This window comes from Pelodiscus sinensis, chromosome 3, assembly GCF_052426305.1.
Source record: "Pelodiscus sinensis isolate ZL-2025 chromosome 3, ASM5242630v1, whole genome shotgun sequence".
NCBI classification, from domain to species: domain Eukaryota; kingdom Metazoa; phylum Chordata; order Testudines; family Trionychidae; genus Pelodiscus; species Pelodiscus sinensis.
In genome coordinates this window covers 72,313,154-72,340,932 of record NC_143054.1, presented here as the reverse complement: position 1 = coordinate 72,340,932, position 27,779 = coordinate 72,313,154, and the positions used below count along the sequence as shown (strand labels likewise).

The following is a 27,779-nucleotide window of genomic DNA, read 5'->3' as shown; positions in this document are numbered from 1 at the left end:
ACCTGCTGCCCATTAATTTCATTTGGTGGCCCCTAGTTCTTATTTTATGGGAACAAGTAAATAACTTTTCCTTATTCACTTTCTCCACACCACTCATGATTTTATATACCTATATCATATAGGGGGATATGATAGTCTCCTCTTTTCCAAGCTGAAAAGTCCCAGTCTCTTTAATCTCTCCTCATATGGGACCTGTTCCAAACCCCTAATCATTTTAGTTGCCCTTCTCTGAATATTTTCTAATGCCAGTATATCTTTTTTGAGATGAGGAGACCACATCTCTATGCAGTATTCCAGATGTGAGCATCACATGGATTTATATAAGGGCAATAAGATATTCTCCGTCTTATTTTCTATCCCTTTTTTAATGATTCCTAACAGCCTGTTTGCTTTTTTGACTGCCACTGCACACTGCATGGACATCTTCAGAGAACTATCCACGATGACTCCAAGATCTCTTTCCTGATTTGTTGTAGCTAAATTTGCCCCCATCATATTATATGTATAGTTGGGGTTATTTTTCCCAACGTGTATTATTTTACATTTATGCACATTAAATTTCATTTGCCATTTTGTTGCCCAGTCACTTAGTTTGGTGAGATCTTTTTGAAGTTCTTCACCGTCTGCTTTGGTCTTAACTACCTTGAGCAGACTTTACCTCTGCAAACTTTGCCACCTCACTGTTTACCCCTTTTTCCAGATCATGTATGAATAAGTTGAATAGGATTGGTCCTCGGACTGACCCTTGAGGAACACCACTAGTTACCCCTCTCCATTCTGAAAATTTACCATTTATTCCTACCCTTTGTTTCCTGTCTTTTAACCAGGTCTCAGTCCATGAAAGGACCTTCCCTCTTATCCCATGACAACTTAATTTACATAAGAGCCTTTAGTGAGGGATCTTGTCAAAGGCTTTCTGAAAATCTAATCTACTGGATCCCCCTTGTCTGCATGTTTGTTAACCCCTTCAAAGAACTCTAATAGATTAATAAGACATGATTTCCCTTTACAGAAACCATGTTGACTTTTGCCCAACAAATTATGTTCTTCTATGTGTCTGACAATTTTATTCTTTACTATTGTTTCAGCTAATTTGCCCGGTACTGACGTTAGACTTACTGGTCTTTAATTGCTGGGATCGCCTCTAGAGCCCTTTTAAAATATTGGCGTTACATTAGCTATCTTCCAGTCATTGGGTACAGAAGCTGATTTAAATGATAGGCTACAAACCATAAGAAGTAGTTCTGGAATTTCACATTTGAACTTCACAGATCCCAGCCCCTGTCTGAAGAAAGTGGAGAGCTACTGAAAACTAAGAAACATTCTTTTAGAAAAACTGATTTTTTTAGATAAGGAAAGTGCAGTAGATCTAATGTACTTGGATTTCAATAAATCGCCTGACAAAGTACCACAGGAGAAGTTATTAATTAAGTTAGAGAAGATGAGGATCAGAACAAGCATTGTAAAGTGGATTAGGGATTGATTCAAGGTAAGAAGGCTATGCTGAAAAATGGATTATCAGATTAGAAGGAGTTTACTAGCAGAGTTTCTAAAGGATCTGTCTTGGGACCAATCTTATTCAATATTTTTATTGAATGTGCTAATGAAATTTGCTGATGATACAAAGTTGGGAAGCATTATCAATACAAAGGAGGACTGGAATATTATACAGTAGATTTGAGTGACCTTGAATATGGGAGTGACAAAAACTTAGGCTATGTCTAGATTGCAGGGTTTTTTTCGGAAAAAAATACTCAAATTGCAAACTGCAATCTTCATACCTTTTTTTTCTGCTTTTTTTCCCCAGAAGAGGCTTTTCTGAAATTTGGCCCATCTAAACAGGACCAAATTTCGGAAAAACCTCCTCTTTTGAAACATCTCTTATTCCTCTCACCGAGAGGAATACAGGTACACCAAAAGAATGTACCCGCTTTTTCGGAAACTGATCCAAAAAAGCAGATGCATTCCCTGAACGTGGCAGAGTTTTTCCGGGATACTGTAGTCTAGACATAGCCTAAATGAAATTCAATAATCAGAATGCAAAGCCATTTACTTTGGTCTAAAGATAAGAATTTTTGCTGCCAGCAGGGGGCTTATCACTTGGAAGTGATAGAGGAGGAAAGAGACCTGGTTGTGTGAGTTGATCATAGGATCAGCCACCACTATGATGTAGTTGTATGTGTGTGTTGGGGTGGTGGAGGGGAGTCAAATGTGATGCAATGATTTATTAGATGGGGTCTTTCCAGTAGGGATAAAGTAGTAATAATGCCATTGCTTGTGATGGTAGGGAGTAAGGCTCCCTTCCGAGCTCAGGAAAACAGACTAGATCAGTGTTTCTCAACCTTTGTTTTATAAAGTACCCCTTGCAAAAAATTATAAGTACCCCCTTTTTCAAAAATTATAAGTACCCCCAGTACCTACAGTTTTCAAACACACACAATTTTTTTCTACCATTGCAACACATTTGTTTAAACAACTTAATCGTAGCTGGGTGGGTGATGACATTTTTGGGTGTAAAAAGTACAAAAATTATAAAGCACTGTAAAACTTAAAACAAAAATTGTTTTATCCAAATCTGAGTTGTGTTGACGTACTCCCCAGACTTCTCTTGAGTACCTCTAAGGGTACTCGTACCACTGGTTGAGAAACACTGGACTAGATGATGTGGTGATCCCATCTGGTCTTAAACTCTTTGATCGTTGTATAACCAATGACTGTCTTAATGACAGACTTAAACAGCAATAAAAGATTATTCTGTGATTTCATTAGGGCCACAATTTCACCCCAGAAGTGGTTGTCTAAACAGAACCCGCAACAATCTTCATGTATTACTGCTATGATTCCACACAATGGCACATCAGGTCATTGGGCATTCCCTGCTATAGACTTATAAATGACCTGCTTCTTCATACATGATGAGAGGTGCAATCATGCCAGCTGCCCATCTAGCTCTGTGTCTCTCTTCGTCACATGCATCTGACGAAGTGGGTCTTTGCCCACGAAAGCTTAGGCTCCTACACTTCAGTTAGTCTATAAAGTGCCACAGGACTCTTCTTCCCCATCTAGCTCTGTGTTTCTTAAACTATGTTCCCTGGAACACTGGTGTACTAAGACCTTTTCTTTGTTTTTGTTACTGCTTTGTTTTTGTCTGACAACAATTTTTTAAAGAACATTTTCATAGGTGTTCTGCATAAACAAATATTATTGTTTGGTGTTCCGTGGTCTCAAAAAGTTTAAGAAACACTGATCTAGCACATCTTTTAGGAGGTATTTATCCCTTAAAAAATCCTCGCCTTCCGTCCTGTTCTAGTGCACAGTACACAAGGGTAGCACTTCACCGGCAGGTCTTTACCACTGTTTTAATACAACCCAAACCAGGGCAGATTGCAGTCAGGGCTGTTTACCAGAGAAACCACACGCAAGGGTCGATTTCTGTTTTCTCAAGCGAAAGCCCACGCACGTGAGCTGGGGAAGTGTGCAATGTAATTATAGCTTCAAGGAGGGGGGGGGGGGGGGGGGGAATTAGCTAGCAGAGCAAAAGCTGCTTCCTCCCCCTGGAGGGTAAATCTGTTTCCAATCCAGGCATTCATCTGGTCTCCCCTCCCCCCTGCGCCGAGCAGCAAATGCCAGCCCGTCCCTTTCGCTCTTAGGTGAGCTTTGCCCTTTGCCGGTGGAGAGGGGCTGCCTTCCGGGGGAGGACGGGAAGAGAGGCCGGCCGGGGAAGGAGAGGGGTGCGCTTCTCGGGCCCCGGGCTTTGGCTGCCCTCAGGAGCAATGACATCACCCAGCCTCCTCGGTGCGAAGAGACAAAGGCGGGAGGCAGCTGCAGAAGGAGGCTGATACTGCAGCGATCGCCAAGGAGACCCAGCGCCGCTGCTCCAGCCCCTCCTCGCCGGCTGCTGAGCTGAGCCCGGGGCCCGAGCGGCGCCGGTCCATGCCGACAGCCCCGGCGAGCGGCGGGGGCCAGGCGGCCGCAGGCAGCGCGCAGCATGCACTGGGGGGTTGGCTTTGCCTCGTCCAGGTCGTGCGTGGTTGAGCTGAGCCGGAATCAGAGCCTCCCGCTCGGCTGGGCTGCGGGGTCGGAGGAGCGCTTCTCCTTCTATGGGGACATCGTCGCGTTCCCTTGGCAGGATTGCGGCGGGATCATGGCAGGGCTGGGCTCTGATTCGTGGTGGAAGAAAACCCTTTATTTGACCGGGGGAGCCCTGCTCGCTGCCGCGGCGTATCTGCTCCATGAGCTCCTGGCAATTAGGTGAGAGGCCGGGAGAGAGACCCCGGGGCCGGCTGCGGTAGGGAGTATTTGGAATGGGACTGGAAAATACTAACACACCGGGGCTGGCCTGGTGGGGATGCTTTGTGCTCCAGCTTCGCCCCTCCACACCGCAGCAACAAGCCAGGCAGGAATCACGAGTCTGTTGTGATTGGTTTTGTTTAAGAGGCATTGCAGAGCCTCACACCTGTCAGGATTAATGTCACTGGTAGGAGAGCCATAATTCTTAAAACCCAAGCATGATAGGGACTCAGGGGATAACTCATGGGGCTCTTGTCAGAGATGGGTTTAGTCTTATTTGTAAACATCTGGCCTGTGTCTTAAGGACAGGGACTCAAAGAGTTAACCCAAAGGGCTTTAAAACAAGAACTACCTTCATCACGGGCCCACCTTACTCTTAGCTGTTGCCATTTTAGCTGTTTTGCAAAAAGCATTTTTAATAAATCTTCATGCATTCATTAAACCATCTCCCCCCCCCCCTAAGACAAGTATGCCCAATAAATCACAGCACCAAATGAAGCACACCCCTCAAGGATTTGGGGGGCTGTTCCAAAATCAGATATGAAAATGCATATTTGAAATGATTCACATCACCCTGTTTTGCAAGATCTCTTGAAAAATAAGAGGATGTGCAATTGTGTTCAATGTAGTATTGTGTCTTGTTCTGGTAGCTTCATAATGGTGTGAGCAATATGAGAGCATGGGAGCAGGAGTAATCACGGGTGTGTTTGACATCCAGATCTGAAGTAAGCAGTTGCATATGATGCTGCAGTTTGTTTACAAGGGTAGTAAATCATTGGAAAATGGTGGCTTAACTACTGATTTCCCAAGGATGTACCTTGAAATACATGTGATACCCACAGCAGAGGTGCTATATAGCTAGTATGTTGTTTTAAAAAAATCAGTGAGAACAATCTCAAGGATTTTTTAAATACACGTATGACATAGAAGTATGATGGAGATTAACGTTGCAAAAATGGAATGGAAATGAACTTCCGACCACTGTGGGCCCCGGTCTGCACTTCTTGAGTGAAGTCTCTCATTGATTTCCATGAGATCTGCATAATTGGGCCCTAGATGTTTACTATGAGATTCATTGCACAACACTGCTGTTTGTGCAATATAAACAATAGCAAAATACAGAAGGTATTTCTGGATACACCATTTACAGAGAAATAAAGGATCAAAGTGGCCCTGTACAAATGGGCTGGCATGAACAATATAATATAAGATAAACAAAGATAACAGTTGCCATTGATTACAATTTTATAACTCTAGCACTGAAAAGGCACATCTACACAGCAGCATTATTACAGAATAACAAAGAGCACATCTACACTACAAGTCTTTATTTTGAAATACTGTCAAGCTGGAGGCCTTTTTGCTCCGACTCCTGTAACCCTCATTTCACGAGGAGTAAGGCAAGTCAAAGGAAGTGTTCTCCCTTCGACTTCCTACAATAAATACAGCGCTTAAAGCTGAGTTAAGCTATTTCAACTTCAGCTATGCAATTGACAAAGCAGAAGTTGTCACTTAATTCGACTTTAGCCCTGCTGTGTAGACGCGCCCAAAGAAATACTTTCCTTGTGTATTTTATGCACTTATTTTTCATTCTAAGCTGATAATTGTATGAACATAATTCTTGGAAAATACTTGAATTCAGGGATGCTTTTATAATTTAAATTTAATAGATTATCTTGCCTCTATCTTGAGGAGAGATTTACAGAATGAAATTACTTTATGCAGCCACATTTTAAAAGATACTAAATTTCTAGAGAAATGTGTAGATGTGATGTATAGTTTCAGTACTTCTGTGCCATCTACATGGGCTACTAGCAATGTTAAATGAGTGTTTGAATGTTTCAATAGGTACTGTACATAAAGGGATGCTATACATGTATTAAATGATCTAAAAGAAGACATTTTTAAAATGTGTCAAGTTTGGCAGTCAAATTGCAGTTGCTGGTGGCCAAATCTTAAAAGTAAAGCAAACTAATGCTAATACAGGCCAATCAACATCATCTCTGTCAGTTCAGAGCTCATTTTTGAGAAGTTAACAAAACTTCTATCTGTAATATGCAGTGCAACTATATTCTGTACAGCATCTTTCATGGACAATATATACCAAATGCTTCATAGACTAAAACTATTCGACACAGTGTATTTTATCAAGATAGTGTGTGACGATTCAGTTAAGGCCTGGTTTCATAAAGGGGGTCATTTCCAAAGTCATAAAAAGCTGGTAGGCACCTCATTCCTGTTGACGTATGTGCCTATGGAAATTTCCATTGAAGTCGATAACCAAAGACAATTACTGTATGAAAAATTTAGAAGCTTGGGCAAAGAAGAACAGATATGTTTTGAGATAAGATATTTACAGGGATGAAGAGTGGATGATCTTGATGGATACTAAACAGTGTTTGAGATGGCAGGAGCATCAGAGCAGAAGGCTCTTACACAACCAGTTGCAAATTTGTGTGAAGGCACAAATAAGAAACCAGTGCTAGACAAATGCCAGAGGTGTTGGAGCATGTGTACAGCTACACTGACTTTGATGGATCTCATGGAGCTTCGGTTAAATTCTGCTATCTGTTACACTAGTGTAAATCCTTCGGAATTGTCTTGATTTATCACAGTGTAACTAAGAGCAGAAATTTGTTCCCAAGTCCAGGAGGTAGATTGGAGCAATTCCATGGTGGGCTTTGAAAACCATGAATGGGACATTTTGAACTGGATCCTGAAATGAATGAAGAGCAGTGGCTTGTTTGACAAAGGGGGTGATGTAGCTCTTTGTACCTGGGAGAAAGCAAGCAACAGTCTTCTGGATATGTTGGAGTTTGGAGAACAGATTTTGAGAAACAATAGAGATGAGAGTAAAAGCAGATGAGGCAAGAAGGATGAAGGCTTCAGGAGGGTGGACTCGAAGCAGTGGGTTTTTTGGGCAGTCAAGTGCAGAGGTGGTGATGGATACGTACAACAAGAGGAGATACAAAGCACAGAAAACAAGGCCAAGAGCAATGAAAAGATTACAGACAGTGGAGGTGAATGGCATTGATGAGTCATGAAGTAGGGATGAGAGAGTGGGCATTAGGCTTGAATTGCTTGTGTTCCTTGAGAGAAGAATCTCTTTGTTCTTTAATGCCCTCAACTGAAGGAAGTAGGGTCTACACCTGATTTTTTTCCTGCAGGACCTGATTTTTCCATTGCCCTGCACCTTGTATTGTCATTTATAACTGTGCAGAGTGGCTACAAAACACTATCAAAGCAAAGCCAGAGCATTTTACACTCACTTTGTCCAGTGGGTCTGTGAAAGACTAAACTGAAAACAGAATTCAACTGTATATACAGACAGTAGATTTCCAAAGGGGACCGTACCTCCATTCAAAATGTCCAAATGGGCCTACATCTGCATGTGATTGTTTTGTAGGGGTTCACAAATGAAAGAAGTTTGAGAACCACTGTCTTAGTCCACACTAGCTTAGGTGTCCATTTTAATGCCTACTAACTGGCTTGTGCGGATCCTATTGATGTGCAATAAAAGTTCCCCAGTGCACATGAATGTAGTCCCATTTCAAACAGTAATATGTTACCATGAACGAGGGAAATTTTAGTGCATGCCAGCTATGTCAAGTTAGTGTGCAACATGCTGGTGCACAGTAAAGTTCACATGCTAGCTAGGGTGGACTAGGGCCCCATGTAGACAATCCCTAAGTGAAACGAGGAGTACCGGTAGTTCGGAATAGGCACCCTAGTCCGAACTACCTAGTTCGAGCCCCGTGTAGCCGCGCTACACGGGGTTCGAAGCAGCGGGGATTTAAAAATGGCGGCTCCCCGCTTATGCTAATGAAGCCCGGGAAATTCAAATCCCGGGCTTCATTAGCAAGTGCGGTATGCCTACATTACCCCGCTAGTTCGAACTAGCGGGGTAGTGTAGACATACCCTAAGTGACTACATGAGGCAGGGGAAATTGAGGCTTGTGATCTTATTTATTTGTTTAATCTATGAGCTTTGGTTTATTAGTTCAGGTCTGCAAGATTTTTGGGTCTCCCTGGTATAGAATTAACTAAGCTTCCTGTCTGAATTATGCCCCTGCAATGTAAGTGCTTTTTAGTGACTTGAAACTTGTTGAATAAAAAATTACAATAACCCATTAAAGGGAGGACAAATTGTTTTGCCTCAGCCATTCTCTCTTCGTCATGCACTTAATATATTGATGTATGGCACATACTGTAGTCTGGGTTTCTTTTAATTCCATTTTGTGTTTGACAGGAAAGAGCAAGAGGTTGATTCCAAAGATGCTATTATACTGCATCAATTTTCAAGACCTAACAATGGTGTGCCCAGTTTATCTCCTTTTTGTTTGAAAATGGAAACTTATTTAAGGATGGCTGATTTACCCTATCAGGTAAACTTGAGTGTACTGTTTCCTTTTATATTATGGTTAACTATAGTCATACATAATGCTAAATATGCAGGGGAAAATATCTATCTTATCCAAGAGAAGTATAGATATAGTTACCACTATGGTGAAGTTTGGGTCTATGATGTTCAAGGTAGGCCTACCATCGGTGGTTGGTCTAAACATTTGTGTTCTATTCCAGAGGTCATTCCTTCATGTCAATTGAAAATTTAATTTGCAGGGAAACGTTGAACTTTTGGAGTGGTTTCGGTTCATACAATACTGGTATGCGCCCCCTGCTCCTCCTCCCCCATGCTTTATGGAATTGACTGAAGGACACAAATATGCATAACTCAAAGATGCTTTGGACAAAATACCTCATGTAACCTATCAATTTTAATGTCTTAGTCTGCTGGATCTGTGTTTCTTATTTTGATGCATATATCACTCTTATTTGTAGAATTAGGAATGTGGAATATGGAATGGCTTATGGTTTTAAATGTGCAAATTGAAAGCCAGCAAGGGTGTTTCCCTCAATGGCTATGTCTAGACTACAGGATTTTTCCAAAAAAGTGGCCTTTTTTCAAAAAAACTTCACCTGCGTCTAGACTGTCATCACATTCTTTTGAAATTAAATCAAAAGAACGCGATGGTTTTTTTGACAGTGGTAAACCTAATTTTATGAGGAAGAACGCTTTTTTTTTTTCGAAAAAGCTCTTTCAAAAAAAGGCATTCTTGAATGCAAACAGCATGTTCAAGGACCATATTGCCTGGGTGCTTTCTTTCAAAAAAGCTGATTGCTTTTCCGAAGGTGTTCTGGCTGTCTAGATGATCTCTTTCAAAAGAGGCTTGTAGTCTAGATGTACCCAATGTCTGGATGATCACGTGTAAACAGCCTCTTTTGTTCTTTAAGTCTTAGTAATGGTTGGTTTTAGGAAGTTATGTGACCTCTCCCTAATTGGTAGGGACTGACCAGGTAATTTTCCATAGAAGGGAAGAATGTGAAACAGAGATTTCCCTCCTGAAAGGGAAGCTGTTTAAGATGAAAAGTTTTTCAGTTCTTTGTCTTTGTCTGGCATGGTACACCCAGGAAGAAATCCAAACACCCCAGGGAAAAGGGACTTTTCTGGTTTGGAGGTTTAGCTGGAATAAGAACAGTTTTAGGATGAGTTTGTAATAAGCTTGTGTGTATGTTAGAACTAGCTATGCATTTTTTGTTATTTTAAATTTGTAATTCACTTTGCTCAGCCTGTTCTCACTTGCAACCACTTAAATCCCACTGCTTGTACTTAATAAAATCACTTTTACTTACTATCAAGCCCAGTGTAAATAATTGTTACCTGGGGGAGCAATTGGTATGTACATTTCCCCCTTTCATTGTTAAAGGGGGCTTGCTTAAATAATTTATTTGGGGTTCTGATCCCATTTGGGGAGTGGTATCTTGGGAAGCTGGGCCCCAAACTTTATTTTGTTTGGACCTGAAGAGTTTCAGTGTCTATATTGCTCCTTGGGGGATGGGGACGGGGACAGTGATCTCAGCTCTGTGCCTTGGCTGGGGGAGACCAGGTGAGCTGGCCCAGCAGGACAGGGTGGTGAGAAGCCCCAGAGCAAGGAGGCAAGTGTCAGGGGCCCTGTCAGCATTTCAGGAAGCACCTCAAAGGAGTCTTCTGTGACCACACCCATCACAAATACTACATCATGTGCTGTGTTTGCTCTAAAATTCACTGTTGTTTAGTACGATTTATCCTACCAAGTCTGCTATGTTAAATAGGTCAAAATTAAATTGCTGCATTTTTTCTTTCCTTTGAGGATGTCTCTTCTACCCTCTCCCTATGCAGGGCTGGCCCGAGCCCCTTTGGTGTTCCGGGTCCGGGCGCGTGGTGCCGCCCACGGGCGCACGGCGCGCCCCCGGGCGCACGGCGCATGCACTGCCCTGCCCAGCCCAGCCCGGCCCAGCCACTGCTGCTGACACGTGTGCCGGGACCCGCAGGGCCCCGTGGCTGTGGCGGGATAGAGCACTGCGGGGCCGACGCTGCAGGAGCCAGGCGCACGGCACCTGATGGCAGCTGTAAGGGACACCGCGCGCCCCTTACAGCTGCCATCAGGCGCATCCCATCGGTTGGCGCCCTGGCCAGCTGCCCGGCTCGCCTATGCCTCAGTCCTGCCCTGTCCCTATGGAATAATGACATATCCCTCATTTGGCCCTGTAGACAATGCCTTCTAGCCTAGGAGGACTGGGGTTGCTTGCAAAACCTATAAATATCTTTCTTAATAGTGGATGCATTACAGTTGAAGCACTGTCTTTCTCCAGGGAATGAATCCCAAAGTAGACCAGGTATTGAGAGACAGAAGATTGGGAAATTTATTCTGACTCTCCCATCTGGTAGAGTCAAGATCTAGGTATCCACTAGGCCATTGGATAAGTTCACACTCCAATGTTGCAATTTTAACAGAGCTGTCTGACAAACCTATGTATTATAAAATGGAAGCTCTCTGAGTCGGGGACATATCTTTTTCTATGTGTTCTAATGCACTGTGTAAATTTTAGGGCTGTCAATTGATGTGCATTAATGCCTGCAATTAATGCAGGGAAGGATCAATGTGTTAATTTTTTAACGCGTTAATCGCGGGCATTAATGCTGCACTGCCCCTTTGAAGCGCCACTCCAGCATTTCAAAGGGGCAACTCATTAGGAGCCTGGGATCAGCGGGAGTCCCTGGCTAACCCTGGCTCCGTGCAGCGCTGCCCCTTTGAAGTGCTGGTTCGGAGCTTCAAAGGTGCAGCGCATTAGGAGTTGGGGACCAGCTGCAGTCCCAGCTCATCCCCGGCTCCTGTGGTGCTGCCCCTTTGAAACACTGCCGCAGCACGCAATTAATCGCACACAATTAATTGCAGTGCACGCAATTAATCGCAATTAATTTTTTTAATCGCTTGACATCCCTAATATATTTTAAATGAACTATATGGATGCTTAATAACTGTGAGAATACATGATGGTCAGTGTGGTGTCAATGTTTGTTTTATTGGCACACCTTTGGGATGACTGCATTGTTCACAGGTAATGGAGCCCTGAGAAAGTTGTATGGTCATCCCATATGGGTTCCAGTAACACTTTTATGTCATGCTGTTATGAAAAGTATTTTGTTTGTACCATGTGGCTTACAGGAATATTTTTAGAAAAGGTTTTTAAAGTATTATTACTTTTAATTGCTGTTGATGCCCACCCCAAATAAAAGTAGGCTGCTTTACTGTTACGAATCTATGTGTATGGACATGGGGCGTAAAGAAAAATAACCGAGATACCTAAGATCGCTTTAAGAGTATTTAAAATTGTTTTTCTAAAAGTCACGTGTGGCTTTAATATCAATTGTCTTATGATTTCCAAGCAATAGAATCAAGCACAGTATTGTATTGGAAAGAGGCATTTCCAGGCTGCCCCAGGTTCCAATTGACCTGTCTCACAAGATATTGAATTTTAAACATATCACAGGTGGAGGAGGGGCAGCACATCCAACCAGGTTGGGGCTGAATTGTAATGTGGGGATGAGATTGCAGTTTGCAGGGACAAACTTATTTTGTCAGGTTGTCTTTTCTTAGCAATTGGTTGGTTAAGCAGTTTGGAATGATTAAAATAGCTCTAGTGGAGTAGTGGGCAAACTGCAGGCGAGGCTGACAAATTTGCAATATAAAAGCAATTTATCCCAAGGTTCTGCAATTTTTAAAGGAATGTTACTTATCATTTATCTGATACAGCCTCCTGCTTATATGAATGATATTTTGGCTGATACATGGAATATGTAGTAAGATATGTACCAACATGCACTGTATTCTAGAAAAAACAAGGAGTCCTGTGGCACCTCAGGGACTAAAAGATTTATTAGGGCATAAGCTTTTGTGGGTAAAACCCACTTCATCGGATGTATTAAAGTAGGGAAAATTTGCTAGCGTTAATAAAGTTAATCAAGTCAGGATGAAATGTTCAACAGGATGTTTTGTTCAACATCTTTATTAAGGACCTGGATGAGGGATGGACTGCACCCTCAGCAAGTTTTCAGATGACACTAAGTTAGAGGGAGAGGGAGATACATTGGAGGGTAGGGATAGGATTTAGAGTAACCTAGACAAATTGGAGGATTGGACCAAAAGAAATGTGATGAGGTTCAACAAAGAGAAGTGCAAAGTCTTGCATTTGGGATGGAAGAATCCCAAGCATGCTACAGGCTGGGGACCGACTGGCTAGGCAGCAGTTCGGCAGAAAAACACCTGGGGAGTACAGTGGATGAAAAGCTAGGTATGAGTCAACAGCGTGTCCTTGTAGCCAAGAGGGCTAACAGCATATTAGGAGGAGCATCACACCCTTTATTTCCTTTATTCAGCCCTGGTGAGGACACATCTGGAGTATTGAGTACACTTCTAGGACCTCCATTACAAAAGGGATGTGGATGCATTGGAGAAAGCCCAGTGGAGGGCAACAAAAATTGTTAGGGGGCTGGAACACATGACTTATGAGGAGAGGCTGAGGGATTTGGGCTTATTTAGTCTACAGAAGAGAAGAGTCATGGGGGATTTGATAGCAGCCTGGAACTACCTGAAGTGGGGTTCCAAAGAGGATGGAGAGAGTCTGTTCTCAGGGTGACAGAACAAGGAGTAATAGTCTCAAGTTGCAGCGGGGAAGGTCTAGGTTGAACCATAGGAAAAACTATTTCACTAGAAGGGTGTAAAGCACTGGAATGGGTTATCTAGGAAGGTGGTAGAATCTCCAGCCCTAGAGGTTTTTAAGTCCCGGCTTGACAAAGCCCTGGCTGGGAGGATTGAGTTAGGGTTGGTCCTTCTTTGAGTATCAGGTTGGACTTGATGTCCTCCTGAGGTCTCTTCCAACCATATGATTCTGTGAATTGTGTCATTCACAGCATTTGGTGTGGCTTTTCCCTTATCTATACTCCTGCTTCTGTAACTTCCACCCAAGTATCCACAAAAGCTTATACCTTACTTAATAAATGTCTCCTGATATGGTTTGTCATAGTTATATGACAAATTCTGCCTTAGATCCCTTCTAATATCTCTTTAGTGCACCCAGTGGGTGACAGACCTAGTTCCCTGCACCTCATTCTGAGTGGAACTATATAATTCAACCACTTTTAGCTGTAGCTCCCATTTCCCCATTGTGCTAAGTCATCAGTCCAATTGCATTGGGATCTGGTCAGATGTTTCTTTCTGAGGACTCATGACCAGCAAGTTGATTAAAACAAACAAATTCTTTCCAGTAACCACACAACACACCTCCATCATATTCATCTAAGAACCCACCCCTGCAATCAGCCCTGGTGCCAACTTTGTCCACACATCTGCACATGCGATTTCAACACTGGACCCAGCCACATCAGCCACTACATCAAGGGCTCATTTAACTGCACATCCACTAATGTGTTCTATGTATGCCCTCAAAGGCCAGCAATGCCCCTCTGCCATGTATATTGGCCAAATTGGACAGTCTGTATGGGAAAGAATTAATGTATGCAAATCAGATACCTGAAAAGGCAACACGCAGAAACCTGTTGGAGAACACTTTAACCTGCCTGGGCACTCATTAATGGATCTCAAAGTCATTGTGTTGTTTCAGGCCAATTCCACAAGCCAAATACACAGGGAAGGGTTGGAACTTAACTTCATTTACAAGTTTGATCCCTATTAGAGAGGAACAAATGAAGACATTGGCTGGCTTGCACACTACCTTTCACATCCAAATGACTTAACCAACCAATGGGTACTTAAAGAGGTGCAAATTGTTCTTATCAACTTCTTGTAACTTGAACAATCTAATTCACTTTTTTTTCTTTTCCTCTTTCCTTCTCCTCCTCCTTTTCCCCTTATTTGTTCTTGGATCTGGACTTTTAATACTCCGGTCATCTGAGGAAGTGGGTTGTGCCCATGAAAGCTCATGATACCATCTACATGTTTTGTTAGTCTTTAAGGTGCTGCTAGCCTATTTGTTGTTTTTCAGTTTTTCAAGTGGATTAAAGTAACTCAGAAACATCTTCCAAGCAAAGCTGTATGTATGCCTTCCCCCAAAGGTTTGGTGCTAAGGTGCTCTGTGGGTAGTACCTAATGATATGTCAACTCTGAGCTGGGTCATAATTTTTAGCTACTATACCTGTAGTAGCTCTGATTGAACCAGGGTGCTAAAACAGAATGTAGCCACCAGAGCATGAACATTGGGAGAGTCTAGTTTAAAGGGTAAACAACAAAAGGCCTTTATCCCTGGTTCTTACTTATGTCTTAGCCTTTTCTTGCCAATTTTTGTAAATTCCCTTCAGCCCAGCTAATCCCCATCTCTGGCTGGGAAAAACAGAACTGTCTGCTCACAACAGGCACACACTCTCTCTTTTTCTTCTTGCCAGATCTCACTGACATTTTCTGGGCAGCATCTGGCCACCCACTGGCCCAAGGTCATTTAATATTTGGTACCCACTATCTGATCCTAGATTTAGCATTGGGGAGAATAAACTGTTCTCATCCTACATGGTAGGAGGGTGTTCCCCAATAATAAATAACTTTCACCTTGTTTTCTGTAGGTCTCATATCTTGTCATTGTTTTATCATTCCTTCTTTATTCCTCAAATAACCCTTTTTATCTACCTACATAGTCAAATAGCCCATCACAGACAGAGACAGAGGCACGCACCATATTCATAACAAATAATACAGCTATTTTCCAGTTTTTCCATTTTTTCTCCGTACAGTGCTGATGGGATCTATATAACCATGTTTCAGCTGCATTGCTGATTTATGCTAACACCATGGATGCAAGATGGAACCTTCTTTTAAGCATGACAGGGGATAAATAGGAGTTTTGCTGTTAACTTAAGTGGGGAGAGAGTGAGGCTAACGCTGAATGCTTTTGAAGATCTCGTTTTCTCTCCCAGGCTAGGGTGCTATACCTGTAAGCTACAGAAGCAGAGCTATTCTCTGGAATCAGTGAAGATTCTTTTTCTACCATCCTGCAAGGAGTTTAGTGCTAAGGTGCATCTATGGGTAGTAATTAACTACAGGCAGTCCCCGGGTTACATGGATCCGACTTACATCGGATCCTACTTACAAACGGGGTGAGGCATCCCTGCACTAGCTGCTTCCCCCCAGCAAACCAGGGAGACGCGAAGCTAGCGCCCCCCCCCCCAGCAGACCAGGCAGACGTGGAGAGGCTTTTCTCAGCAGACACCTCAGCTTGAGAATAAAGGACTGAGGGAAGTGAAGTGTGGGAGAATAAAACTGAGCTCTGGAGAAATGTTTGGCTAGAGTTTCCCCTACAATATGTACCAGTTCCGACTTACATACAAATTCAACTTAAGAACAAACCTACAGACCCTATCTTGTATGTAACCCTGGGACTGCCTGTATATGTCAACAATTTGAGCTTGGTCATATTTCTTAGCTCAAGGAGACATACCCGCAGTAGCTCTGATTGAACCAGGGTGCTAAAAATAGAATGTAGCTACTGGAGTGTCTAGCTGCTTGAGTACATTCTCATTTCAGATAGCAGGTATGTTTTCAGGGCAGTTTGCCTTTCCCACTGCTTGCTCCATTGGAACAGAGCCTACTTTATCTTCCCAAGCTGGAATCACACCACCACTTTCACCCTCAGAAAAAAGGTGGAGTACAAAAAAGGGAATTAAGCTGCTGGGGAACATTTAGAACTTCTTAGACACTCCAGTGAGCTGGGTTGTAGCAGTATGACAGTTTAGAACTAGATCATTTGGTACTCCCTGCAGTACAACTCTTAATATCACTGGAGAGTAATTATCTGGTGAATTTATCCAATGTCCTCCTCCCAACATATAAATATCCTAGAGAAGCAGACAGTGACATTTACACCTCATTTTGCTAGAATTTCTTGAATTTAGTGTATGTTGGCAGCTGGTACTGCCCATGTAATGTCACTTTCAGCCCACTCAATGTGGCAAGGCCATTTCTGAGCCTGCCTGACTTCTGACCCATTCACTTGTTTCTAGAATTCCTTGTCCATTTTTACTGACCATTGCCAACAAGTCATTGTGCTGTTTTGGGCAGATATGTTTGCTTGTTGCATATAATGGCTTTGCCAGCCCTTCTGTCCTAAACATTGCTACTGATTGCTTACTTTTCCAAAGCCATCTTGAGCAGGCCTGATTGTTCTGTTGGTGTCTGTGAATGTTGTTCCTTGTTCCTCCTTGTACTTCAGGGCACTCGTGTGAAATCAGACCCCCCTAAAAATCACTAAGAGTTAGACTTTCTCCACTTAGCTGCATAGGGAAAGAGGGAAGATTCAACTTTACTCCCTGCTCTGCCCTTCTCAAATTGTGACTATGGCCTTGGTGAGCTGACGGGGGAAGAACAGGAACTGTTTGTCCGATGCTTTCCTGTGTGAGATAATGGGCAGGAAGCGGGGCTCTGGCACCCCAGTTGTTCTCCACCGGAGCTCTCCAGGGGCATGTTTACACTAGGAAATTATTTTGAAATAACTTAGTTTGAAATAATAACTCCCAAAATGACTATTTCGAAACAGCATGTCCACACTACAGGGAAGCCTCGAAATTAGTCTGAGGCATGCTCCCTAGATGTGGATGTGCTACCTCGACTTAGAGCTCTTTTGAAATAAGTGTTATTTCTCATGGAAAACAGTCCCTTATTTCAAAATAACGGGACGGTAATGTAGACCAGGGCTAGGTGTACAGAAGGTGCTCTCACAAAACGGAATAAGGTAATGTGCTTCCCCCCTGATGCTGATGGGAGGAGTAGAAAAGGAATTGTGACCCACAGATTTGCAGTTCATTTTCTGTCGTGCTCCAGCAGCAATGTAGCTACATCATGCTGCCCTCTGACTCCAGGCAAATTGCAAAATTATAATGCAGCAAAAGTTTTTTATGCCAGGTGTTGAACTTTGATGATATCCTCTGAGGAGTTAGGTTTGAAGGAAACAATTTTGGGTTTTCTGTAAAATAGACTATTCAAAATATATGGATTTTTTTTATAGTCTGACAAAGTAGAAAATCAACAGAAATGTTATATTTGTAGAAGGTCTGTTAAGAAATAGCTTGTCTTCAGAATAGATACAAAGGGACACAAACACAGACTTCAGTTATTGGAAATATTAGGTTTAATTCTTCCTGGTTATCAGAGTAAAAGGACACCAAAATGTTTTGTCTTTCAGTTTGTAAATTCCATCTACATAAAATGAGCTTTCCATGGACTCTTAGGACAATTGCTTTATGAGCTTCAGAGGAGTAGCCGAGTTAGTCTGTAACTAGAAAAACTTTAAAAACAATGAATGCTGCTAGACTATTCATTGTTTTTTAAATTTTGTGTAGATTACGGTTAAAGTTAATGTACTAGAGCAGATTTGTTTGTTTTTATGTACCAACACCACAGCCACTTGCCTTAATTTTCAGCTGGACTGGCTCTTAAGTGAGCTTCTGATAAATATTTGATGACAAGACAAAATAAAGGTTTTTGGTCTAAAGATATCTGCTTCAGATGTAGCATAAGGGATTTTGTTCAGGGATGGAGGGCATCTTAAAATATCACAGGATAAGGAATAGAAGCCTTATATCTCAGTTTCTTGTTTAATCAAATTGTGAGAAAACATAAAAAAGCCCTGTAAGAAACCTAAGATTCAGCAGATTTTATTCTGCAATATGTTTCTTGATTTTGATTCTGAAATTTTAACTTCTGTATTTAAGTTTAAAATGTATGCCCTTAATGTTGGGTGAATGTTGCATTTTTGTGAATGCAAGCTACATTGATTTTAATTATTGCATAAAGAAAATTATGCAAATATATATTTTATGAAAGCTAAAAGGAAACACCCAAAATATGGATATTTTTGGCATAAGAGGAAAATGAAACAGTCCTATGACATTTAATAGTGATTAAACCAGTAGTATTGTACCTTATTTAGTAGGGTTCTGTAGAAACAATTTTAAAATCCTATAGAATTGAATAAGAATGAGATTCCTTCTATATTTTTTACACCATTGTATAGAATTTTTTTTTAGCTTTTTTTTTTAAAGTTCTATAGAACTGATCCGTTTCTTTTAACTTCTATCAGCCTTCTTTGTAAGATGCGGCCCACAAAGCTACACAAGTTGAGAACCACTACACTAGACAGATAATTTCCACTCTTTTATTTTTGCATTTCTAGAGATCAGGCGTGCCACATGATATCATTTTATTCTCATATCAGGATATCTGTGTCTGGGCAGAAATCCAAGACTAGATAGAGCCACAAGACATTGTTCCCAGGAATGTTCCCCAATACTTCTTTGATCCAGAAGGAGGGTATGTCTGGGAAAGACATGCATATTTGCAATGTACCACATGTCCGTATTTTTAAATGTAGCCAGGGTGAAGTGCCACCCAAAGAAAATCTCCTGCTGAATTTCCATTGAGTTGGAGACACTAGCACTATTTGCTACAGAGTGTTTATCTATCTCCTACCTCAAGTGAATTTGTGGAAGCTAAATTTTTGAGGCATAAATTGGTTGGAATAGTATTACCAATCCCAAACCTTCAAAAATCATGGCTTAAAATCATAAAATATGTACAGAAAAACCAAAATAAAAAAATCCCCAACTCAATAAATTTGGGGTTTTATTATTTGGCTGCTCATTTTGAGCCTTTAGGGATCACATATTTGAGCTTTTTACCACAGCTGTGAAGGCTAGTAGCTTAGTCTTTTTTTTTTTTAAACGGAAGCTGAGATTTGTATGTAATAACATAATTCCAGGAGCTGGGTCTTTAAGAAGACCAGGTATCACAAAACTTGCCACAAAATCATGAGAATTGGTAAGATTGCTGGCAGTGTCCTTTTAAATAAAGGAAATAAAAGAACAAAAATTTAGCAGCTCAAACCTGTGCTTGTAGGATTAAGCAAACTTGTCATTAAAGAGAGTTGTGGTCTAATCTACTGACACGAATGGAAGCCAGGAATTCCTGCATTTCGTTCCTGACTCCTTCCCCATACTATCTCTCTGCTTTGGCTTCCCCATCTGTAAAATGGGGATTAATGCTTCCATTCTGAGCCCTGCTAACTTTAACGGAACTCCTGCCGTTGGGCTCTTGTGGGTCTGATTGCAGGAACCTTGACTTCAGATGAGTAAGTTTTGCAGACCAGGAAATGTCAGAGTCGTAGGTAAAGACATACTTACCCTCTCTCCAATGAGAGGCCCAGATGCTTGTTAAAGGCCTGGAAGAAGGGAGGAATACTTGATCCACAAAACCACTTTGAGAAACCTATTAACTAGCCACGCTTGTTTGTTTATTTGCGGCCAGGGAGCCTCGGGAAACAGTGCCCAGGTCCACGCCGCTTCCCGTGGCTCCCCTTGGCTGCAAACGACGAAACAGAGCCAAAAGCCGCAAGGGTCCATGGCCACGGTGCCAGTAAATAAACAAACCAACGAGGCCAGTTAGTAGGTTTCTCAAAGTGGTTTTGCGGATCACTTTAAGAAACGCTGATCTAGATCGTTCCTGTTCCCACTGTACCCACTTTCCATGGGGGTTAGTGGGTATGCAGATTAGCTGCATTTGCCTCTCAGGGCTGCAGAAATATATCATTAGTTAGAGTTTATATGGTGCTTTTAAGATGAAGAGTGCTACTGTGGGAGTGTTGCCAACTTTCTTATTTGCAGAAAACTGAACACTCCTGACCCTCACCTTCTCTGAGACTTTACCTCTGCCCCACCCCTTCCTTGAGCCCCTACCCTCTGCTCAGTGCATCCCCCCTCACTCACTCATTTTCACTGGGATGGGTCAAGGGGTTAGAAGGTAGAGGGGTCTGGAAAAGGGGAGTGCAGGATCTGGTGTGAGACCAGTTGTGACAGACTGGGCCGGGTCCGGGCACTGCTGAGGCTGCCCACTCCGGGCGAATTGCTCAAAACCAGGACTGCTTACAGCACCAGACTGGAGACCTTTCCCAAACAGGTCACAAACCAGTCACACAGAGCGCTTCAGCTGCCAATCCGGCTAGCAGGAATCCTCACAAGCAAAACCCCTGTGCCACAATCAGCCCCGGGCCTTACACACAAGTGAGGGGTTATAGAACCCAATATCGCCTACTCCAAATGGGTTCTCCTGGTCTCAAAGAACCAGTCACAGATCCCAGGTCAATTTACACTTTAGATCTTACCCGCAAGATCACGCTGGGCCAATCCTTTAGAGTCTAAAATCTAAAGGTTTATTAATAAAAGAAAGAAAAGATTGAGAGTAAGGTTATTAAAGAGAATATATTACATACATCAATCACCAAGTTCTTGATGCAGGCTCTCAGTAGAGAGATTACAAACTGCTATCTTAAAAGTCTCTGGTGTACATCGTATGTCAGGATGGGCCAGCAATCCTTCCCAGCTCTCTGTCTCTCGCAAGGCTGCATCTGGGATCAGGAGCAGAATTGAAGACAAGATGGAGTCCACCTCATGGCATTTTTATATCCATTCCTGGTACCTTCCAAGCTGGAGTGGGTCACATGGTCAAGTGACCTGTCTGTTTCACATGTCTGTTTCACATGCAGCCATTATGCCCTGATTGGTTGCAGGTTTCCAAACGCATTCCTCAGGTGTATATTGAGCGTCTTGAGAGCCATTGTCCTTGGGGCCGTGCTAATTAGCATAGTCATTGACTGAACAATCTTTCTTTACAACAGGCAGCCCAAGCCCATTGCTCTGTCTCAGGCAGAGAACATTCAGGCTGTGTCTAGACTGGCAAGTTTTTCCGCAAAATCATCTGCTTTTGCAGAAAAACTTGCCAGCTGTCTACGCTGGCCGTTTGAATTCCCGCAAGAACACTGACAATCTCATGTAAGATCGTCAGTGTTCTTGCGGAAATACTATGCTGCTCCCGTTTGGGCAAAAGCCCTCTTGCGCAAATGATTTGCGCAAGAGGGCCAGTGTAAACAGCACAGTACTGTTTTCTGCATGAAAGCCCCGATCGCGAAAATGGCGATCGGGGCTTTTTTTGCGGAAAAGTGCGTCTAGATTGGCCACAGACGCTTTTCCGCAAAAAGTGCTTTTGCGGAAAAGCGTCCTGCCAATCTAGACGTGCTTTTCCGAAAATGCTTTTAACGGAAAACAAACATCACACAAGTATATGAATAGCATACATAGAATCAGTAGGACATAAGCTTTCAGTTGACACCTCACATGGCCCCCTTTGTACAGACTTTGGGGCAAACACTCTGCTCTCCCTCCCCCATGGACGCAGCAGTGATCCGGCTGCTCCCCTTAAAATCCAATAACGTGACATCAGTGATGAGTTTGGTGAGCCAGAGAGGGTGCCAGGATGGAGCCAGGGGGTTCAGTATGAGGGAGTGGCTGCTGGGTTTGGGCTCTTGGAAGGAGTTTGGGTGTGGGATGCAGCACTACCTGGGGCAGAAGGTTGGGGTGCAGGCTTTGGGGAGGGCCTCAGGGACTTGCAGGAGCCAGCTAAGGGCTGGGGCAGAAGGTTAGGGTGCAGTAGAGGGTGCAGGGTGTGGACTCTTGGAGGGAGTTAGGTTGTTGTAGGGGTTCCCACCTGAGGCGGGGCGGGGGGGTGGGGAGCATGATGTAGTGAGGGATGTAGGCTCTGAGAGACACCTCATGCAGCTCCTGGAAGTGATTGATATGTCTCTGCGGCCAATAAGTGTAGGGTTAACCTGGTGATGCTATGCGCTGCCCTCTCCCACATGAGCCGCACCCACAGCTCTCATTATCTATGGTTCCCACTGTTATGCTTATAAGAAGCACATGGGATCTTTCTAGGGGAAAAGGCAAGATGCTGCATTTATTAAGAATACAATATCAAAGCAGCTAGCATATGCTTTATAAACACAAGCCCCCCCACATATACACACACACAGGTCCTGCAGATGGTGTATAGCTACCAGTCTGTCATGGCTCAAGTCCATCTTGCTGGCAAGGATGACTGAAGGTGCATCTATACTGCAGGTCTTAATACAAAATAAGGTATGCAAATTGAGCTATGTCAATTTCAAAGTAGAGCACAGCTACACAGCACTTATTTTGAAAGAGAGCACTCTTCCTCTGACTTCCCTTACTCCTCGTACAAAGAGGGATACAGGAGTCGGAGTCAGAAGTCCTCCAGCTTGACAGTATTTTGACACTGTGATGTAGTGGGGGGGCTGTCTGCTCTGTGACCCGGGGTCCCCCTGCGCTGTGATGGGAGATTCTCACTGACTCTCCTAAATGTGTATTAACCCAGACTCCCAGGCTCAGCCTCTCAGGGAGGGAGACAAAGGAAGGAGGGCGGAGACCAACAGCTGGCTGGGGGGCAGGGCTGGAAGACAGTCAGTGTCTGTCTGGTATCATGGAGGAAGCAGCCTAGGAAAGGGGTTGGAATTTAGGGGCCCAGTCTCCCCCATCTCAAGGGGGGCTGAGGCATCCTAGGCCTGCCCTGTAACCAGATTACATCTATGCTGTGCTGTATCTTGGAGAAGCAATAAACTCCCTCTATTCTACTGGCTGGTGGAGTCTGTTTGTGCCACTACGGGGGTGCAGGAGGTGGGGGACCCCGACGCGCCGCCACAGACACTATTTTGAAATAACTGACTGTTGTGTAGACATAGACTAAGTTATTTTGGAATAGTGTTGCAGTGTAGATGTACCCTGAGTGAGGAGCTGGGGTTCCTCTGAGACTCCTCCGAGGCTTGGCTTTGCAGGACTGAACCCGAGTGTAATGGCAAAAGCCCTCCACTTTATATATGTAAGTTCCCATTTGAGTCTATGGGGTTTGCAGTGTCATGCTCCAGTCCTTGGTATGTTAATCTTGGTGTCTCCCCACAGTTATCCTTTGATGTCTGTGGTCAGGGTTCGTTATCTCTTGTTTGTGGTCTCACCTTTGGAATGTCTGTCTGTCTCCAAGGCTGGGCTATTCTGCTCACTTTGTCAGCCTTCATCCAGCCTTCGGCACCACGGATGTTCTCTCATCATCTCCAAGTATCTCAAGACTTTTTGACCATATGGACCTTTCTGATGACTTTTACACACATTCTTCACAAGAAACTATTTACAGAGCAAGACCATTCCAAACAAAGGATTCCATAGTTACTAGAAAACACAGCTTAGTTTGCAATGCAGGCATTGTCTAATCATGAGAAACAGGGTGAAATAGAAGAATACAGAATTTATAAACAAATTATATTCTTATACAAATACTAAAATTTTAAATTTTTGCTATACCAGCAGGGACACCATTTCAGATTTTGGGGTGGGTGTGTGACCTGTAAATGCTGTGATGGGGACAGGAGAAAGTGAAAGCATGGAGGTGGGGGGGGGGGGGGGAGGCCGGACTTAGGACAGAGACTTCAACAGTGTTACTGAGCATTCTCAGTACAAGCCAAGCACCAAATGGGGAGAGGGGGACACCAATCCCATCTGCCCTCTTCTCCCCCGCATGAATCATCTCTATCCAGGAGCTACCAAGGTACTGGAAAACTCTACTTTTTTGGCAGACAACTTAGTAGTTAGCTGACAGGAGCACTGTATCTAATTCCTATATAAAGCATAAAAATTAAATAAATATTAGACCCATTCAGCTCTAACCATAACGTATTCTGACATCTTGTGGCAAGTCACTTAAGGGACACCAGTTAGTCTTAACATTTTCATGTATATTCTTATTTCATTACTAACTCTGTGGAGAGAGAGAGACCCCATCAGGACTCCTGGGCTCTATCTCAGGGAAGTGAGGTATAGTGGGTTACAGCAAAGGGACAGATATATTTCAGCTCTATTTAACATCAGAATGGCAATACTGGGCCAGACCAAAGGTCCTTCTAGCCCAGTATCCTGTTTTCTGACTGTGACCAATGCCCAGTGCTTCAGAAGGAATACACAGAAGAAGCAGTCATCATGATGCATCCCCCTTTCACCCAATCCCAGCTTCTGGCAAAGAGAAGCTAAGGACACCATCCCTGCCCATCCTGGCTAGTAGCCATTGATGGACCTATCTTCTTTGAACTTATTTTGTACTTATTGGAACCCTGTTATAGTTTGTGCTTTTCACCATCACCTGGCAAAGAGTTCCACAAGTTGACTGTGAAAAATAATTTATTTTGTTTGTTTTAAATCTGCCGCCTATAAATTTAAGTGGGTCAGCTTCTTGTATTATGCTAGTGAAGGAATAAATAACATTTCCTTATTCTATTTTTCCAAATCATTCATGATTTTCTAGACATTTAACATATCCCCCCTTTAGTCATTTCTTTTCCAAGCTGAAAAGTTTCAGTCTTGTTAATCTCTCCTCATATGGAAGCTGTTCCTTACTCCCAAATAATTTCTGTTGCCCTTTCTGTACTTTTTCCAAACACAATATATCTTTTTTTAGGTGGGTAGACTAGATCTGCATACAGCATTCAAGATGTGGGCATACAAGCACTTTATGTAGAGGCAATATGGTATTTTGTCTTATTATATATTCCTTTCCTAATGATTCCTGATATTCTGTTAGCTTTTTAGGTTTTAAACTGTTACTGCAAATTGAACAGATTTTTTCAGGGAACTATCCACAATGATTCTAAGATCTCTTTCTTGAGTGGTAACAACTATTTTGTATCTACAGTTAGGATTATATTTTTCCGTATGCATTACTTTGCAGTTATCGACACTGAATTCCATCTGCCTTTGTGTTGCCTGATCACCCAATTTCGTGAAATCCCATTGTAGCTCTTTGCAGTCAGGATTAGTTCCTGTTCACCCCTTTTTCAAGAACATTTGTAAGTTTAACACAGTAATCCAAATGCAGATCCCTGCAGTACAACACTCATTCCTACTCTTCCCCCACCTATCTTTTAAGTGAGGTACCCGGCAATGTTTTCATGATGATCTAATGATCCTTCAATTACTGGAATGCTCAGCCTTTTGTTATTCTTAATACCTCTGCCTTCCTCTTTTTATAACAAACTCCCTGCCCCAAAGACAAAGCTGCATGCAGTTCAAACTATGTTGCACTTAAGAACTGCCTCCGGAGTCAAGACATGCAACTTTAAGCAGACCTCAAGTATGAAGTCCAGGGGGTTCAAACTTGGGAAGGAGGGGCTACTGCCCCCTAAGCCCACCATAAATGGTGCTCTTGCTTCCCAGCCAACAGGAGCTGCAGAGCTGGCACTCAGAGTTGGGGCAGTGTGTAGAGCTGCCCTGGCCACCTCTGCACGGAGAGGGTCTCAGGGACATACTGGTTGCTTCCAGGGGCTGCATGGAGCCAGGTCAGGCAGGGAACCTGCCTAAGCCCAAATATACTCTAGAACAAACTTTTAACACCTGCTTAGTTATTCTGTCCGGAGCCACTAGTACCAAATATTATTGTTGTTTTGTCTGTGATACAAAATTGTCCAGAATATTAGGCCTATGGACTTCTATCCCCATCGGCCTTTAATTAATAATACTAACTCACACTATATATGGCAGGAAAGGTCCATAACACCTTTCATGTTTGGTCCCATTGTTTGGAATTAAAAGCAAAACAAAAACAATGACAGGCACATTATTTTGGCTAGAAATTACTTATGCTGGAAATTGATTTTTCATTTCCATTGAGAGTAAGGTTGTCTCTAGCTTGATAGTTACTGTATGGTGGATATTGATTTTATGCTTTTGGGTATTGGCACCTTTTTAAAGAAAACTTTTTATTGATCAAACAGAAGCTGAAGGGTGTTTTTTGTGTGTGTGTTTGTTTTTTTTGTTTTTGTTTACTTGCTTCTTTTCTTAGAACTATTTTGATGGAAAACTTTCCTCTCAAGGGAAAATGCCCTGGATTGAATACAATCGCAAAAAAGTGTCTGGCACTGAGTTCATTATTGACTTTTTGGAAGAGAAACTCGGAGTGAACTTAAATAAAAACCTTGGTCCACATGAAAGAGCTGTTTCCAGAGCAGTGACAAAAATGGTGGAGGAACATTTCTACTGGTAAGCTTGCATGGTAAAGCTACTTCTGTTTTGAGCTTATCAAACATGTGCTGCACAGTTTGTTTGGAAATAAATGCTTGCTTTGTTTTTCAAACAACTCGGAGCTGAGCTGTGCTATTTTCACTCTGAGAGAGTTGGTGTTTGATTCTGTTCTTACTTGTGCCTGTGTGAAGCAGGAGTAAATACCATTGAAAAGTGTAAAACCATTGCAAATGAAGTTCAGAACTGGGCCTTCTGTCCATCTGTAAGTTTATAAAGGAGAGTAACAACAAGTCAATACTGTGGCCCTTTCACCTATATTGCTTCAGTGGCTTATGAAAAATAACTGCAGGATTGGGCTGGTTAATAATCGGCTAAATTTCACACTGTTTAATAAACGTGTTATTGCTAAAAGGGAGAAAGAAAAATCCAGCTTTTGGGATTAATAGGTGACAGGAGTACAATATTTTGTATTAATTGAAAAAATATATTTGCACTGTCTTTGTTTAAGAGAATTTTGTTGTTATTCTTCCGCTATCTGTAATGGGGTGCAGTATTGTTGGCTGAGTGAAGCAAGAATTAAAGTTCAAATCAAAGGATTTCTTTCTTTCTTTGTTTGGTTTGTAGAGAGATGTGAAGTCATTTAATACCTCATGAACTGTAATATGTGATAAAACCTCACTAAATCTCGTGTTGTTAATACTCACATTTACACTCACAAAAATGAGTCTTCCCACTCACCAGCAAAGATCTAAGAGTAGACACAGCAACTGTGACTCATCTAGGATCCTACTTGTGATGTGACATCAGCTGTTTTGTTGAGTAAGGCACTTAAAAGCAGAGCGAGGGTTCCCATTGTGATTTCATTGCATTAAAAATATGTACAACAAAACACCTATGAATATTCTGGGGAGCCTTGTCATAAATCATGAAAATTATCACTTATTTGACATGCATAGCTTAAGAGTACATTCCGTGATGCCTCATCTTGTATGTTGCTGAATGCCCCCTGCTGAGGTATTCCACTCTCACTGGGCCAACTGTTGAAAGGATGCTGAGCACCTGGAACTCCAGGTGTCTTCAGTAGGCATTGCATATGCCTGATACGTCTCAGGATCGGAACTTTTGACTTCATTGGCAGTTGAGGGCAGCTGGGCTGGAGTTCACAAAATTGCATAGGTGTTGAGGCACTGAATGTCACCGTGCC

General features: G+C 42.6%; 1 protein-coding gene across 1 annotated transcript in view; it reads left to right on the top strand.

The window, feature by feature from the left end:
- The first annotated feature begins 3,640 nt into the window (after window positions 1-3,640).
- The window catches only part of FAXC (failed axon connections homolog, metaxin like GST domain containing), a 42,342-nt gene continuing 18,203 nt past the window's right edge, over window positions 3,641-27,779 (top strand). Inside the window, exons 1-3 of the mRNA XM_006118430.3 lie at window positions 3,641-4,251; window positions 8,540-8,675; window positions 26,397-26,593. Of these exons, the coding sequence (XP_006118492.2) occupies window positions 3,989-4,251; window positions 8,540-8,675; window positions 26,397-26,593 (596 nt within the window). The 5' untranslated portion in view covers window positions 3,641-3,988. The remainder of the gene's footprint in view (window positions 4,252-8,539; window positions 8,676-26,396; window positions 26,594-27,779) is intronic.